At 45.7% G+C, this 17938-nt stretch overlaps 1 protein-coding gene across 2 annotated transcripts in view; it reads right to left on the bottom strand.

Annotated features, from left to right (window-relative positions):
* LOC123995744 (L-threonine 3-dehydrogenase, mitochondrial-like) overlaps positions 1-17637 on the bottom strand; it is a 22236-nt gene extending 4599 nt beyond the window's left edge. The window contains exons 1-8 of one of the 2 annotated variants that reach the window (XM_046299416.1): positions 17449-17637; positions 13861-13932; positions 13280-13475; positions 10966-11008; positions 7843-7913; positions 1425-1574; positions 739-911; positions 412-502 (exon numbers count right to left, since the gene is read on the bottom strand). In XM_046299416.1, coding sequence (XP_046155372.1) covers positions 412-502; positions 739-911; positions 1425-1574; positions 7843-7913; positions 10966-11008; positions 13280-13475; positions 13861-13932; positions 17449-17622 — 970 coding nt within the window. In that variant the 5' untranslated portion in view covers positions 17623-17637. The remainder of the gene's footprint in view (positions 1-411; positions 503-738; positions 912-1424; positions 1575-7842; positions 7914-10965; positions 11009-13279; positions 13476-13860; positions 13933-17448) is intronic. The other variant, XM_046299417.1, reaches the window with a different exon arrangement.
* Positions 17638-17938: the final 301 nt, after the last annotated feature.

Raw genomic sequence — 17938 nt, forward strand, 5'->3', positions numbered from 1 at the left:
TGTGTGTGTGTGTGTGTGTGTGTGTGTGTGTGTGTGTGTGTGTGTGTGTGTGTGTTAAAGAGAGTGTGTGAGGGAGGACAGAGGTGTGTGTGTGTCTGTGTGAGAGAGAGAGTGTGTGGGAGGACAGAGGTGTGTGTGTGTGTGAGAGAGAGAGTGTGTGGGAGGACAGAGATGTGTGTGTGTGAGAGAGAGAGTGTGTGAGGGAGGACAGAGATGTGTGTGTGTGAGAGAGAGAGTGTGTGAGGGAGGACAGAGATGTGTGTGTGTGAGAGAGAGAGTGTGTGAGGGAGGACAGAGGTGTGTGTGTGTCTGTGTGAGAGAGAGAGTGTGTGGGAGGACAGAGGTGTGTGTGTGTGTGTGAGGGAGGACAGGTGCGTAGGTGTTCTGCTACAGTGCGTGTCTCTAACTCACCTGTCGTTCCTCCTCCAGGCTGCGAGTCAGCAGAGATGATGCCTGGGTAGCGCAGACAGCGGAAGTCAAGGCCGTAGCGGTGGTGGTAGTACTGTGGGAGGGAAGACGGCCAATAAGGGTTAGGATGTTTCACTTATAGCGACTTTACAGACCAATGACTTCAGACGACTAAAGGGGTCAAATACACCAGGGGCAGAGTGGCTTCCTGGGGCAGAGTGGCTTCCTGGGGCAGAGTGGCTTGAGGCTAAATGCTCATTGTCAATTGATCCCCAATTTTGCTATATATTTTGTATTTCTTACAATATTATATATATTTTTTTCTCTCACCTCTCCCATGAGCTCTGCGTGGACTTTGGAGACCCCATAGATGGTTCTGGGTCTCTGGACACAGAGGTCAGGGGTCGGGTTCCGGGGAGAGGTGGGCCCGAAAGCTCCGATGGTGCTGGGGACAAACAGACGCAGTCCGTGCTCCGCTGCAATGTCCAGGACGTTGTGGAGCCCTGACGAACAGGAAGTTCACAATTACTCCACGTGGACACCTTCCAGGCTTGGTTATAAAACGACTGGTGTGTTGTGGATCTAAGTTGAGCCAAGATGGCGGATACAACTGGTGTGTTTTGGATCTAAGTTGAGCCAAGATGGCGGATACAACTGGTGTCTTGTGGATCTAAGTTGAGCCAAGATGGCGGATACAACTGGTGTCTTGTGGATCTAAGTTGAGCCAAGATGGCGGATACAACTGGTGTGTTGTGGATCTAAGTTGAGCCAAGATGGCGGATACAACTGGTGTCTTGTGGATCTAAGTTGAGCCAAGATGGCGGATACAACTGGTGTGTTTTGGATCTAAGTTGAGCCAAGATGGCGGATACAACTGGTGTCTTGTGGATCTAAGTTGAGCCAAGATGGCGGATACAACTGGTGTGTTGTGGATCTAAGTTGAGCCAAGATGGCGGATACAACTGGTGTCTTGTGGATCTAAGTTGAGCCAAGATGGCGGATACTTTATGGCTCACCAGTAATGTTGACGTCCCGTGCCAGAGCGACATTGGACTCTCCCACGGCACTGAGCAGGGCACTGTAATGAACCAACCAGGTGATGCGGTTGTTGACAACGATCTCACGAAGGTTTTTATAGTCCAGGATGTCAGAGTAGATGAAGGGTCCTGGAGGGGGGTTAAAACAGGACATAAAATGTTAAAACCTGCAACAGGTTCTCTCTCCGCCAACAAGAGGGGTGCGACCAGTTTGTGTCATGAACAGTGCTTGTTACCATAGAAATAGACATGGCGCGTGCATGTGGAGGGGGGATCCCCAAATGTTGGAACTGGGGGATCCCAAAATATTGGAAGGGGGTCCCCGAATATTGGAACAGGGGGAATCCCCAAATATTGGAACTGGGGGGGATCCCCAAATATTGGAAGGGGGAATCTCAAAATATTGGAACAGGGGGGGGGGGGGGGTCTGAGTGAAAGAGTTTGGGAACCTCTGGTCTAGGGTTTCCAGCCACTCTTCCATTTAGCTCATCGGCAGCTACAGTATTATCTAGGGTGTCCAAAAGGCGCTTTTGGTGATGAAATTACACTTCCTTATGTTATTAAATACATTTTACTAAGACAAAACATGATTATTCGTGTTGTGAATCATTCAGTGGGGTCATTCTCTTAACATGATATATATATATTTTTATAAAAGTCAGATTTCATTAACATAATAAGCACAGCGAGCCGTCGACAGAACGGTTCTCGCAGCGTCTTTTTAGTTCAAGTCCCCCACGACACGAGCTGAATTAAAAGGCTTTGAAAAGAACAAAGCTCGCGGTACACTCAGAGCTCCATTGACATTTCAGAGATACGCTCGGTTAACAGGGCTCTAGACAGTATTCTCGGTTAACAGGGCTCTAGACAGTATTCTCGGTTAACAGGGCTCTAGACAGTATTCTCGGTTAACAGGGCTCTAGACAGTATTCTCGGTTAACAGGGCTCTAGACAGTATTCTCGGTTAACAGGGCTCTAGACAGTATTCTCGGTTAACAGGGCTCTAGACAGTATTCTCGGTTAACAGGGCTCTAGACAGTATTCTAGGTTAACAGGGCTCTAGACAGTATTCTCGGTTAACAGGGCTCTAGACAGTATTCTCGGTTAACAGGGCTCTAGACAGTATTCTCGGTTAACAGGGCTCTAGACAGTATTCTCGGTTAACAGGGCTCTAGACAGTATTCTCGGTTAACAGGGCTCTAGACAGTATTCTCGGTTAACAGGGCTCTAGACAGTATTCTCGGTTAACAGGGCTCTAGACAGTATTCTCGGTTAACAGGGCTCTAGACAGTATTCTAGGTTAACAGGGCTCTAGACAGTATTCTCGGTTAACAGGGCTCTAGACAGTATTCTAGGTTAACAGGGCTCTAGACAGTATTCTAGGTTAACAGGGCTCTAGACAGTATTCTCGGTTAACAGGGCTCTAGACAGTATTCTCGGTTAACAGGGCTCTAGACAGTATTCTAGGTTAACAGGGCTCTAGACAGTATTCTAGGTTAACAGGGCTCTAGACAGTATTCTCGGTTAACAGGGCTCTAGACAGTATTCTCGGTTAACAGGGCTCTAGACAGTATTCTCGGTTAACGGGGCCCTAGACAGTATTCTCGGTTAACGGGGCCCGAGACAGTATTCTCGGTTAACAGGGCTCTAGACAGTATTCTAGGTTAACAGGGCTCTAGACAGTATTCTAGGTTAACAGGGCTCTAGACAGTATTCTCGGTTAACAGGGCTCTAGACAGTATTCTCGGTTAACAGGGCTCTAGACAGTATTCTCGGTTAACGGGGCCCGAGACAGTATTCTCGGTTAACGGGGCCCGAGACAGTATTCTCGGTTAACAGGGCCCGAGACAGTATTCTCGGTTAACAGGGCCAGAGACAGTATTCTCGGTTAACAGGGCCAGAGACAGTATTCTCGGTTAACAGGGCCAGAGACAGTATTCTCGGTTAACAGGGCCAGAGACAGTATTCTCGGTTAACAGGGCCAGAGACAGTATTCTCGGTTAACAGGGCCAGAGACAGTATTCTCGGTTAACAGGGCCAGAGACAGTATTCTCGGTTAACAGGGCCAGAGACAGTATTCTCGGTTAACAGGGCCAGAGACAGTATTCTCGGTTAACAGGGCCAGAGACAGTATTCTCGGTTAACAGGGCCAGAGACAGTATTCTCGGTTAACAGGGCCAGAGACAGTATTCTCGGTTAACAGGGCCCGAGACAGTATTCTCGGTTAACAGGGCTCTAGACAGTATTCTCGGTTAACAGGGCTCTAGACCGTATTCTCGGTTAACAGGGCCCTAGACAGTTTATATGTAAATAGGTCAGTTAGACTTGGCTGGCATCCGTCACTGCAGTACTGGCCAGCCAATCACCATTCATCAGGCATTGATCATGAGGTCTGTGACCTTAGTTATCAATTAACCTTTCAGAACACATCCACTTCCTGGTGCCCTGTACAAGAAGCTTTTCACAGAGATCAATATAACAAATCAAATTGTATTTGCCATATGCGCCGAATACAACAGGTGTAGTAGACCTCACAGTGAAATGCTGAATACTACAGGTTAAGTAGACCTCACAGTGAAATGCTGAATAAAACAGGTGTAGTAGACCTTACAGTGAAATGCTGAATACAACAGGTGTAGTAGACCTTACAGTGAAATGCTGAATACAACAGGTGTAGTAGAACTTACAGTGAAATGCTGAATACAACAGGTGTAGTAGAACTTACAGTGAAATGCTGAATACAACAGGTGTAGTAGACCTTACAGTGAAATGCTGAATACAACAGGTTAAGTAGACCTTACAGTGAAATGCCGAATACAACAGGTGTAGTAGACCTTACAGTGAAATGCTGAATACAACAGGTGTAGTAGACCTTACAGTGAAATGCTGAATACAACAGGTGTAGTAGACCTTACAGTGAAATGCTGAATACAACAGGTGTAGTAGACCTTACAGTGAAATGCTGAATACAACAGGTGTAGTAGACCTCACAGTGAAATGCTGAATACAACAGGTGTAGTAGACCTGACAGTGAAATGCTGAATACAACAGGTGTAGTAGACCTCACAGTGAAATGCTGAATACAACAGGTGTAGTAGACCTTACAGTGAAATGCTGAATACAACAGGTTAAGTAGACCTCACAGTGAAATGCTGAATACAACAGGTGTAGTAGACCTCACAGTGAAATGCCGAATACAACAGGTGTAGTAGACCTCACAGTGAAATGATTACTTACAAGCCCCTTAACCAACAACTGAATAATTCCTTATTTTACCTACGGACACTGCAGAGGTCTTTATAATGTTTCAGAATATTTCAGAGTTTATATTATTATTATTATTATATTATAATGTACTTCAGCCAAAAGGGAATCAGGTTCTCTTCCTGGCTGTACCGAGGTCATGTAGCCTGCTTGTGGCGTGCGAGTTGATCCGACGAGTATTTACGTAGTCTGGTGAATGTCAACGACCTAGTCTGACGTCAACCCAGTGTGATGCAAATACAGCCAGATGGGTAGTCAGATAACACCAGTCTACTTCAGTAGGACATCAGTAAACCAGGTGGCTCAGATGGGTAGTCAGATAAACACCAGTCTACTTCAGTAGGACAGCAGTAAACCAGGTGGCTCAGATGGGTAGTCAGATAAACACCAGTCTACTTCAGTAGGACAGCAGTAAACCAGGTGGCTCAGATGGGTAGTCAGATAACACCAGTCTACTTCAGTAGGACAGCAGTAAACCAGGTGGCTCAGATGGGTAGTCAGATAACACCAGTCTACTTCAGTAGGACAGCAGTAAACCAGGTGGCTCAGATGGGTAGTCAGATAACACCAGTCTACTGCATAAAGCCTGAAGTCTCACCTCATATTCAGAACAGACCCATGGAGTAATACTCTAAAGAGCATAGGGATGGAGGGAACATTCTGGAAAGGACCTGGAGCCGTATGTGTCAAGTGGGGTTGAATGGCGGCAACCCGGTTAGATTAATAACTGCGAGAAACCGGTGAAACCGGTGAATTATAATAAATTATTTAAATGAACAGCGTAGTGTGAAATGGAAAGCGATGTCTAAATCTGGATTCTCTACAGCCAGACGGGGGGGGGGACAGACGGCCCACCTTGGGGGCGACAACAGACGGCCCACCTCAGGGGGAGGGGGGATGACGACGACAACAGACGGCCCACCTCAGGGCGGGGGAGGGGGCAGACGGCCCACCTCAGGGCGGGGGGAGGGGAGCAGACGGCCCACCTCAGGGCGGGGGAGGGGAGCAGACGGCCCACCTCAGGGCGGGGGGAGGGAGCAGACGGCCCACCTCAGGGCGGGGGGGAGGAGCAGACGGCCCACCTCAGGGCGGGGGAGGGAGCAGACGGCCCACCTCAGGGCGGGGGAGGGAGCAGACGGCCCACCTCAGGGCGGGGGAGGGAGCAGACGGCCCACCTCAGGGCGGGGAGGGGAGCAGACGGCCCACCTCAGGGCGGGGGAGGGAGCAGACGGCCCACCTCAGGGCGGGGGAGGGAGCAGACGGCCCACCTCAGGGCGGGGGAGGGAGCAGACGGCCCACCTCAGGGCGGGGGAGGGAGCAGACGGCCCACCTCAGGGCGGGGGGGAGGGAGCAGACGGCCCACCTCAGGGCGGGGGAGGGAGCAGACGGCCCACCTCAGGGCGGGGGAGGGAGCAGACGGCCCACCTCAGGGCGGGGGGAGGGAGCAGACGGCCCACCTCAGGGCGGGGGAGGGAGCAGACGGCCCACCTCAGGGCGGGGGAGGGAGACAGACGGCCCACCTCAGGGCGGGGGAGGGAGACAGACGGCCCACCTCAGGGCGGGGGGACGGGAGACAGACGGCCCACCTCAGGGCGGGGGAGGGAGACAGACGGCCCACCTCAGGGCGGGGGGACGGGAGACAGACGGCCCACCTCAGGGCGGGGGAGGGAGACAGACGGCCCACCTCAGGGCGGGGGACGGACACACGGCCCACCTCAGGGCGGGGGAGGGGAGACAGACAGCCCACCTCAGGGCGGGGGGAGGGGAGACAGACAGCCCACCTCAGGGCGGGGGGACGGACACACGGCCCACCTCAGGGCGGGGGAGGGGAGACAAGACGGCCCACCTCAGGGCGGGGGGACGGACACACGGCCCACCACGAGCACCCTCTCGCAGTCTCTCTCTCTCCATCAACTCCATTCAAATTGCATCCAAAACAGATCATCCTGTTCTAGAGATAGATATATACTATATATAGATTTCCTAGCCTAACTCTTTCAGGTAATACATTCAATGCAGTATTAGCCTTATATTATATATTTAGCTAGTTAACGATGGGTCATGTATAAAACCTTTAGAACTGATATCCTCCCGTCTCTTCCACAAAACCCAAGCACCTGTGCTCCGCTGGCCTCTCTCCTTGAAAAACCTCCTTAGATCTTTGGGAGTCCCATGACTCCTTTTCCCGCATTTCTTAAACCAATCGACTATTCGAAGTGGGATGCAGGAGCCAATAGAACTCCTGGGTAGGTTTCAAAAGGGGACCGATCAAATCCAGACACATTTATATGCTTTCTAATGCTTTTGAATGACACTTCCTGGATTTGACGGGGAAAAAACGGGTTACCAGGGAGACAAGCGTTTCATTCTCGGGATGGAACATAATAAAATACAGGGAAAATATTCAACCCTGGTGTCAAGTAATTTGATTCATTATGATCTAGGATCAGGTCCTCCTCTCCATGTAATCTGATTCATTATGATCTAGGATCAGGTCCCCTCTCCATGTAATATGATTCATTATGATCTAGGATCAGGTCCCCCTCTCCATGTAATCTGATTCATTATGATCTAGGATCAGTCCCCTCCTCTCCATGTAATCTGATTCATTATGATCTAGGATCAGTCCCCTCCTCTCCATGTAATCTGATTCATTATGATCTAGGATCAGTCCCCTCCTCTCCATGTAATCTGATTCATTATGATCTGGGATCAGGTCCTCCTTTCCATGTAATCTGATTCATTATGATCTAGGATTAGGTCCTCCTTTCCATGTAATCTGATTCATTATGATCTAATGGTCCCCCTCTCCATGTAATCTGATTCATTATGATCAGGTCAATGTAATCTGATTCATTATGATCTAGGATCAGGTCCCCCTCTCCATGTAATCTGATTCATTATGATCTAGGATCAGGTCCTCCTTTCCATGTAATCTGATTCATTATGATCTAGGATCAGGTCCTCCTGGCTTGATGTTTGATACAACGGTCAATGGCCTTGTGGTCAGGTCAATGGCCTTGTGGTCAGGTCAATGGCCTTGTGGTCAGGTCAATGGCCTTGTGGTCAGGTCAATGGCCTTGTGGTCAGGTCAGAGATGATATTTTGTGTCTACATGTTTTGTATCACTCACCACTGTGAAAGATGTGACTTGGAGGCTTCCTGATGTCCGACAGGATCACGTTGTTGTTTCCGAACCGCTTCCTGTGAAACAGGATGTTTACATTTAAACACAGGAAGATGAAGCTCGACTAACCTTGGTCAGCTTGGGGATTCGATCTTGCAACCTTTCGGTTACTTGTCCAACCACTAGGCTACCTGCTCTACCTGCTTACTAGCTCTAACCACTAGGCTCCCCTGCCGCCTCTACACTCTAACCACTAGGCTTCCTGTGCTAGTTAGTGAGTTATTAGCCCAGTTATATATAATTTGTGGTCAGCAATAGGGGAGTGATTGTTTCCTACAAGAGAACAAAATGTGTACATTTCTAGACATCTTTGAAAAGCAAGTCAGGTAAAGAGCTTTTGTTCGTCTTAAAGGGGCAGTGTTGTATTCTAAGACAGGCTTGACTAAGCTCAGTAGCCAATAGGCAGAGGGGAGCATAATTTGTCTGATTATATGTAATAATGGTATGGAAATAATAATTTATTTGATTTTGCAAAGTGGTATCTTGCATTAAACAACATTTTTTTCCCCCCTCAAAGGTCTCATGGAATGTAGTCCTACATTGAACACCCCACATTGGCAGCTACTATAGTCTGAATGATAGAACATCTGTTTCCATGTTCAAATGTTATTTGACACATGTTCTCCGTTGTTGATGGTAGGCCTCTCTGTTAGGCCTCTCTGTTAGGCCTCTCTGTTAGGCCTCTCTGTTAGGCCTCTCTGTTAGGCCTCTCTGTTAGGCCTCTCTGTTAGGCCTCTCTGTTAGGCCTCTCTGTTAGGCCTCTCTGTTAGGCCTCTCTGTTAGGCCTCTCTGTTAGGCCTCTCTGTTAGGCCTCTCTGTTAGGCCTGTTAGGCCTCTCTGTTAGGCCTCTCTGTTAGGCCTCTCTGTTAGGCCTCTCTGTTAGGCCTCTCTGTTAGGCCTCTCTGTTAGGCCTCTCTGTTAGGCCTCTCTGTTAGGCCTCTCTGTTAGGCCTCTCTGGTAGGCCTACATTATGATCAAACAGACACAGTAGCCTACTTTGCCACTGTTAAAACTATGCACCGATATGACATTTTTGACCGATATTCTCCTTGCCAAAAAAAAAAAACGATACCGACAACCAGTATTTACAACTTTAGCGGCCTTTTAAGCATTCTAGTTAAATAGTTAACACACACACACGGACGCAGTGGTCTAAGGCACTGCATCTTAGTGCAAGAGGCGTCACTACAGTCCGTGGTTCGAATCCAGACTATCACATCCGGCCGTGATTGGGAGTCCCATAGGGCGGCGCGCAATTAGCCCAGCGTCATCCGGGTTTGGCCGGGGGGGGGGGGGTAGGCTGTCATTGTAAATAAGAATTTGCTCTTAACTGACTTGCCTAGTTAACTAAAGGTTAAATAAAGGGCATGCAGCTCTTGCTTTGATCTCAAAACAAGCTGAATCTACTCATGACCACTCATGCTGTAAACACGGTCCAGTTCAAAGTAAAAGTGTAGAATACAGGTTGAGTCGTGCGCAAATAGAATCCTACTCAGATGCATTCTGCCCAGTTCATTTTGTTTCGGGTATGTCGCATTGAAAGTGGCTAATATATTGGCGTTTGATCACAATTGCCACAGTAAAAGTGAAACGTAGATAGTGTTAACAGGGGAAACCTCAAGAACAGTTGAATGAAGTTCAATCTCCTGCTTTTCTCCTTGGGCTGATAGTGCCTCTGTGCAGCTTAGAGGAAACATTGGCACTGAAGCCTTTCTGTATGCTATATAAAGCTTTTTTGTAAATTGTTGTTTGTTTTAAGTGGTACCTAGATTATATAGTGTTGGGGATGGCACTCTTAAAATATAGTTTACCAAGCTACCAATTACTTCACACTGGCAGAAGTTAAGTTACACTTAAGAAAAAAAATAGTTTTCTTTACAGAAGTTACTTTTGAAAAAGTAGTTCACTCCACCCACTTAATGAAAACGTATCATATGTAAACAGCTGAAATGTCAGAGTACAAATTGGTAGAACGGATCACTCTGGAGTCAAGATGTCGAACATATTTGTCATTTCAAACCACAAAAAAGTGAGAATTAGGCAGATCTGATGCTGAAAAAGAAAGGATATTCTAGCCTACTTATTTTAGCCAAAACAGTAGTGTGTAGTTCCAGTAGTTAGCTACACCGCTACATGGTAAAACAGTAGTGTGTAGTTCCAGTAGTTAGCTACACCGCTACATGGTAAAACAGTAGTGTGTAGTTCCAGTAGTTAGCTACATGGTAAACCAGTAGTGTGTAGTTCCAGTAGTTAGCAACACTGCTACATGGTAAAACAGTAGTGTGTAGTTCCAATAGTTAGCTACACTGCTACATGGTAAACCAGTAGTGTGTAGTTCCAGTAGTTAGCTACACCGCTACATGGTAAAACAGTAGTGTGTAGTTCCAGTAGTTAGCTACACCGCTACATGGTAAAACAGTAGTGTGTAGTTCCAGTAGTTAGCCACATCGCTACACGGTAAAACAGTAGTGTGTAGTTCCAGTAGTTAGCTACACCGCTACATGGTAAAACAGTAGTGTGTAGTTCCAGTAGTTAGCTACACTGCTACATGGTAAAACAGTAGTGTGTAGTTCCAGTAGTTAGCCACATCGCTACATGGTAAAACAGTAGAACAGAAAATTGGAACGGAAATGGCGCCACACCAAACTGGAAGTCTTCCGACTAGCTTGGAAAGACAGTACCGTGCAGTACCGAAGAGCCCTTACTGCTGCTCGATCATCCTATTTTTCTAACTTAATTTAGGAAAATAAGAACAATCCTTAAATTCCTTTTTGATACTGTCGCAAAGCTAACTAAAAAGCAGCATTCCCCAAGAGAGGATGGCTTTCACTTTAGCAGTGATAAATTCTACCAATATTTCAATTTAGTTTAACCACCACCAAGCTACTGCAAAATGTAGTTCAATTACTAATTGAATATAGTATAGTTCACTACTCCCCAACACTGATTATGTGCTAATAATAAGCATCTAAAAATGGTCCTAAATGAATGTATTCCATTTAATGTTAAGCAGCAACACTCATAGAGAAGAAATGCTTGTCTTTCTACAACAGAACACACTGCTCTTACCTCAACATTGTAGCCAGCCCTACACCCAACTGTCCAAGGCCACCTGAGAGAGAGAGAAAGAGAAAACATACAGTGCAATATTAAAAAGAGGTGAAAACCATTAACACAGAGCATTCGAAAAGTGTTCAGACCCCTTTGACTTTAACCACATTTTGTTACGTTACAGCCTTATTCTAAAATGGATTAAATCGTTTTTTTCCCCTCATCAATCTACACACAATACGCCATAATGACAAAGCAACAACAGGTTTTTAGAAATGTTTGCAAATCTATTAAACAAAACACTGAAATATAACATTTACATAAGTATTCAGACCCTTTACTTAGTACTTTGTTGCAGGGTAGCCTAGTGGTTAGTTGCAGGGTAGCCTAGTGGTTAGTTGCAGGGTAGCCTAGTGGTTAGAGAGTTGGACTAGTAACCGAAAGGTTGCAAGTTCATATCCCCGAGACGACAAGGTACAAATCTGTCATTTTGCCCCTGAACAAGGCAGTTAACCCACTGTTCCTAGGCAGTCATTGAAAATACGAATTTGTTCTTAACTGACTTGCCTAGTTAAATAAAGGTTAAATAAAATAATTTAAAAACACATTTGGCAGCGATTACAGCCTCCAGTCTTCTTGGGTGTGATGCTACAAGCTTGGCACACCTGTATTTGGAGAGTTTCTATCATTCTTCTCTGCAGATCCTCTCAAGCTCTGTCATGTTGGATGAGGAGCGTTACTGCACAGCTATTTTCAAGTCTCTCTAGAGATGTTCAGGCTCTGGCTGGGCCACATAAGGACATCCAGAGACTTGTCCTGAAGCCTCTCCTGCGTTGTCTTGGCTGTGTGCTTAGGATCGTTGTCCTGTCCTGTTGGAAGGTGAACTTTCTCCTCAGTCTGAGGTCCTGAGCACTCTGGAGCAGGTTTTCATTAAGGATCTCGCTGTACTTTGCACCGTTCATCTTTCCCTCGATCCTCCCACAGCATGATGCTGCCACCACCATGCTTCACTAGTCTCCCAGTCCATGCTGCTGAAAAACATCCCCACAGCATGATGCTGCCACCACCATGCTTCACTAGTCTCCCAGTCCCTGCCGCTGAAAAACATCCCCACAGCATGATGCTGCCACCACCAGGCTTCACCGTAGGGATGGTGACAGGTTACCTCTAGACGTGACACTTGGCATTCAGGCCAAAGAGTTCCCTCTTGGTTTCATCAGACCAGAGAATCTTGTTTCTCATGATCTGTGAGTCCTTTAGATGCCTTTTGGAAAACTCCAAGTGGGCCGTCATGTGTCTTTTACTGAGGAGTGTCTTTTACTGAGGAGTGGCTTCCGTCTGGCCACTCCACGATAAAGGCCTGATTGGTGGAGTGCTGCAGAGATGGTTGTCCTTCTGGAAGGTTCTCCCATCTCCACAGAGGAACTGGGTTCATGGTCACCTCTATGACCAAGGCCCATCTCCCCTGATTGCTCAGTTTGGCTGGGTGCCCAGCTCTAGGAAGAGTCTTGGTGGTTCCAAAATTCTTCCATTTAAGAATGATGGAGGCCACTGTGTTCTTGGGGTCCTTCAATGCTGCAGAAATGTTTTGGTACCCTTCCCCAGATCTGTGCCTCCTGTCTCAGAGCTCTACGGACAATTCCTTCGACCTCATGGCTTGGTTTTTGCTCTGACACACTGTCAACTGTGGGACCTTATATAGACAGGTGTGTGCCTTTCGAATTGAAATGTACCACCTGAGCTCAATGTTGAGTCTCATAGCAAAGGGTCGGGAATACTTTTGTAAATAAGGTATATATTTTTTATTTTATTTATAATACATTTGCAAAGAATGTGAGAAGCAGAGGGTGTGAAAAGGAGAGGGTCGGGGCCCTCGCTACAGTGGTTCTATCCTATTGATCCTGCTTGTGAAACACTGATGTTCCCTTCACACAACAAACCAAGCACTTTATAAATCCAGCTATCTGTTGCTTGGGGGAGCCTCGTTTAGGTTCACTTAGACAAAGCTTCTCTACCTTAGACAAACCATAGACAGAGGTCCTATTGTGTGGTATTGAAGTTGTGAGGTTAAGGTTCACTTCCCATAAATAGAGTTATATCCTACTGTGTCTGTAATGTTCGGTTAGACCAAGTTAATCTTCTTCAGAGAGAGATTGTGTTATTGAGGTTCGTCCCACAGAGCGAGCTGGAGAGTCGTTAGAGAAAAGTTTGTTTCTTCAGATCAGTGTGAATAGATCCTATTGTGGTAAAGGTGTAACTGGGACTCCTCCCCCAGGTGATGATGGCTCTCTGAGCTTTTACCTGATTGAGTGATTCACTGGATTGGTCTTACCTGTGATGAGCACCTTGGGGTGGTCCGTCTCGGAGAAGGACACGGAGTGGAAACTGGCGTCTGAGGTGACCTGGCGAGGTGAGAAGCTGATGGTCCGTACGGCCACTGTGATTGGCTGACAGCCACATCCTGGGCTCAGGAGGGCCTGCTTAGCCACCTTGCTGAATGCTCTGATAAAAGGCATCTTCACAGTTACCTAAAGGAGGAGGAAGAGGACAGAGTAAGGACCCTTCACCTGAATACTTTACAAATAGGTAGAATTATTTTGTTGTCAAGGACTCAAATTTATGATTCTATATACATTACCTGTAATAATAATAATAATGATAATAATAATAATAATAATGTCTTGTTTTTTTTTTCACTACAAGGTTGGTAATGCCAGCTTGACTACGTCTAGGCCCAGGACAGGAAGCATTGAGACTTTCTGTCGTCGTGGCGACTAAGTGTCAATTATGCAGCAGCTGTGTCTCATGGCAGAGACACACTGTACAGTAGACACCCCCCCCCCCCCCCCCCCCCCCCCGGGACTCAAGAGGTGCCAAGAAATGAGACGCGAAAAGAGGAACAGGGCCACTAACCGGGATTGGAATGAATGACGGAGCGGCCTCGCTTGCTCTGCTTCGTTTTGTCTGCGAAACACAGGCTCTCTCCTAAAAATAAAAAGGTCATTTATTCCCTTTGTATTACACTTATTCATCTTTACCAGAGCCCGGTCAAAAGTATTGCATTGTGGGAATTGGGTGCCATTTTGGGACGAAGCGACAGTCTGACTACATAAATGACAGACCTGTCCTCATATTACAGTAGCCTAGCCTACCATTCTTGGCACGGTTTCTTGCTGCGTCTCAGACGTTGCCTAGGCTAACAGTAATTTGAGTAACTTGGAGAGGGAAAGGAAAGGGGTGGTTAGAAAATGAATCTCTTCCTAGATGTTATTATTCCTTTGTTCTCTCAGTGTAAATAGGCTTTCCGTCATTAAAGAGTTGTCATTCTATACAAATTAAAATGGGTTTCATTTTTGTATTTTATTTTGTATTAAAAAATGAATTAACACTGACGATGGTATTTACTACACTTTGTTCTAAGCCCGTTTACTTTTGTGAACTGGCAATGTGTACACACGTAAGACAAAGCATATTATCAAACAAAAACAACACCCATCATCCATCCATCCATCATCCACCAACATCACGTCGATCATACAGTATCGCTATCCGTCATTCAATCATTCACACATCTAATTATTGCTCTAAAGATTTTTTTTGTTGTTGCTAGGCTCTCTTACCTTAATGTCGTCGGATAAAGCTTCTAAAAATAAATTAAAAGTGAACTTAAGTAACCTTCTGATAGTGTGTCTCTCCCCCCCCTGCCTTCACTCTATTACCCAATCAGGGAACAGAGGAGTTGATATGAGGGTGGATGAAAATAGTGCCAGACAGACAGTCTGTAGCTGAATGGTGACATTAGCTACAAGCTGTTCCATGGTTTGCCAGGAGCAGCAGATAAGGCACTGGGTTTAAAGTGTTCCCCACTCTCAGAACTGACTTGTACGTGAACTGGGCCATATGAACTAATGTAGGCTAGCGTAGGCCTACTCTATAGGCCCGTAGTCACATAAGTGATGCAGCTATAGTACTGTAAGGTACTGTAATATCACAGCAGTAGGCTAGGCCTGTTCAGCAGTAGACTATACTCCGGGCCTACTGTACTGTTCAGCAGTAGACTATACTCCAGGCCTACTGTACTGTTCAGCAGTAGACTATACTCCAGGCCTACTGTACTGTTCAGCAGTAGACTATACTCCGGGCCTACTGTACTGTTCAGCAGTAGACTATACTCCGGGCCTACTGTACTGTTCAGCAGTAGACTATACTCCGGGCCTACTGTACTGTTCAGCAGTAGACTATACTCCGGGCCTACTGTACTGTTCAGCAGTAGACTATACTCCAGGCCTACTGTACTGTTCAGCAGTAGACTATACTCCAGGCCTACTGTACTGTTCAGCAGTAGACTATACTCCAGGCCTACTGTACTGTTCAGCAGTAGACTATAGTCCAGGCCTACTGTACTGTTCAGCAGTAGACTATACTCCAGGCCTACTGTCAGATAAAAAATAATCACGGACAGTTGTTCATTTATTTTTAGCTTAGTAATTGTTCTTATCCAAGTCATTTATCAACTGTGTGGAAGGCTGTTCATTTGGTATGTGTCTGCAATAAATCTTTAAACAGATAAACAGATAGCCATGCAGTCTTTGGCCTCAGTAACTGTCGTAAAAACCACTCTAACGTATGAAACGGATTTTACACACTGACCCAATTCCTCTTTTAAAAATGAGCTCCCTCGTCAATCACCATCTGTTGAGCCAACACACCAAGATGATGAGCCAACACCCCCAAGATGATGAGCCAACACCCCCAAGATGATGAGCCAACACCCCCAAGATGATGAGCCAACACCACCAAGATGATGAGCCAACACCACCAAGATGATGAGCCAACACACCAAGATGAGCCAACACAACCAAGATGATGAGCCAACACCACCAAGATGATGAGCCAACACCCCCAAGATGATGAGCCAACACACCCAAGATGATGAGCCAACACCAAGATGATGAGCCAACACCAAGATGATGAGCCAACACCAAGATGATGAGCCAACACCCCCAAGATGATGAGCCAACACCCCCAAGATGATGAGCCAACATTGTTTGACGCTCTGTTTAAATGTTTGTTTTAATCTGGCTAGTCCAGTCAGTGGCCTATTTAATCTGGCTAGTCCAGTCAGTGGCCTATTTAATCTGGCTAGTCCAGTCAGTGGCCTATTTAATCTGGCTAGTCCAGTCAGTGGCCTATTTAATCTGGCTAGTCCAGTCAGTGGCCTATTTAATCTGGCTAGTCCAGTCAGTGGCCTATTTAATCTGGCTAGTCCAGTTTAAATGGCCTTTTAATCTGGCTAGTCCAGTCAGTGGCCTATTTAATCTGGCTAGTCCAGTCAGTGGCCTATTTAATCTGGCTAGTCCAGTCAGTGGCCTATTTAATCTGGCTAGTCCAGTCAGTGGCCTATTTAATCTGGCTAGTCCAGTCAGTGGCCTATTTAATCTGGCTAGTCCAGTCAGTGGCCTATTTAATCTGGGTGTGAGTGGCATTATATATCACATTTTAAAAAGTCAGATTCACACGGTGATTGATGAGGGAGCTAATTTTTACAAATCTGATAGATATATATATATATATATATATATATAATATACTAAAATGAATCAAAACAGGTTGTTGCTCTATCATGTGGCTATTTTATTACGTCTGCTAAATTATATTACTGCTTTAGCAATCTTGTCTTGGCTATATTCCCGGAGAGATGACAGCTTTCTCGCTCCTCCTCATTCCATATTATGATCCTCATCATATAACAAGGTTTGTAACCGCAGCATGTCTCGCTCTATAGGCTAAGGCCCAGACAATGCTTTTTTAAATTATTTTTTATTTTGCAGAATCACGATGATGTTCCATTTCTGCCTCTTCCTTAAATCAAAGGGAGTTTACGGTCCTGTGCCCGAATGTTGCCTCTTTTATGTTGAAATAATTGAATCATCCAACTCGACACAGTTCATTTTAATGTACACGGTGTCCTGGGACCGATTGGAGTGTACATAGTAATATTATATGCCAAAACCGATCCAACCTCTGGTGTACCAAACAAAGGTCAGGAACATACCACATAATGAATGGGATATAGGCTCAAACACATGGGATTATTCCGTTCTCGTTGCATCAGGATATTATACTGGCAGTCCTTCTCTTTTTTTGTCACTCTGCAAAGACACGCTAAACGTTGCATTGTAGTACGGTACAACTGTTTTGCACAGCATTTGCAACCACAATTTTAAATGAGATGTTATATATCCTATTTGCTTAAAATACATGTTGCTCAAAGGATAGGTGTGCCAACAGTAGAATCAATCTGAGTGTATAGGCTATATAACTAGATTGGCGACAGTCTTTAATAAAAATGCATCCCAATTTGCGTCTGTAATAAACAACTAAATTATCTCATTAGATAATTCTCCATTCTGCTTAATAAATTTGAGTAAAATCCCGATTCAATTTACAGAAAACATTCGTTTTAACTCAATAAATTCCAATGAATAATGATTTACTCACCAGATAATTAGCTGGGTGATCTTTATAAAAGCTCGAAGATACGCGTGTCCCTTGTTTCTTGGCGCCTTGGTTAGTTACAGAGAAAAGGCTGTTTTGTCTTTGTTTTGTCTTTAATAGCTGGTGAAGCTGACGACACGCTCGGTCTTCTTGGAGGATTGCATCAGCCCCAGACATGAGGGGTTATATATCAGCACGAGCCATCTGGGTTCAACACAACCCGGCTTCCTCTCTGATTGGCAGAGCCTCGGAGGTGTGGTTCCTCTGTCGCATACACGTGGTAACCTATCTTTTTTATTTCATTTTTTAAATTATTTAACCTTTATTTAACTAGGCAAGTCAGTTAAGAACAAATTCTTATTTTACAATTGACCGCCTACCAAAAGACAAAAGGCCTCATGCGGGGACTGGGGCTCGGATTCAAAAAGTATATATATATATATATATATATATATATATATATATATATATATAGCAGGACATGAACAGAGAC

Source organism: Oncorhynchus gorbuscha, linkage group LG14 (assembly GCF_021184085.1).
Source record: "Oncorhynchus gorbuscha isolate QuinsamMale2020 ecotype Even-year linkage group LG14, OgorEven_v1.0, whole genome shotgun sequence".
In the NCBI taxonomy this organism is placed as follows: Eukaryota; Metazoa; Chordata; class Actinopteri; order Salmoniformes; family Salmonidae; genus Oncorhynchus; species Oncorhynchus gorbuscha.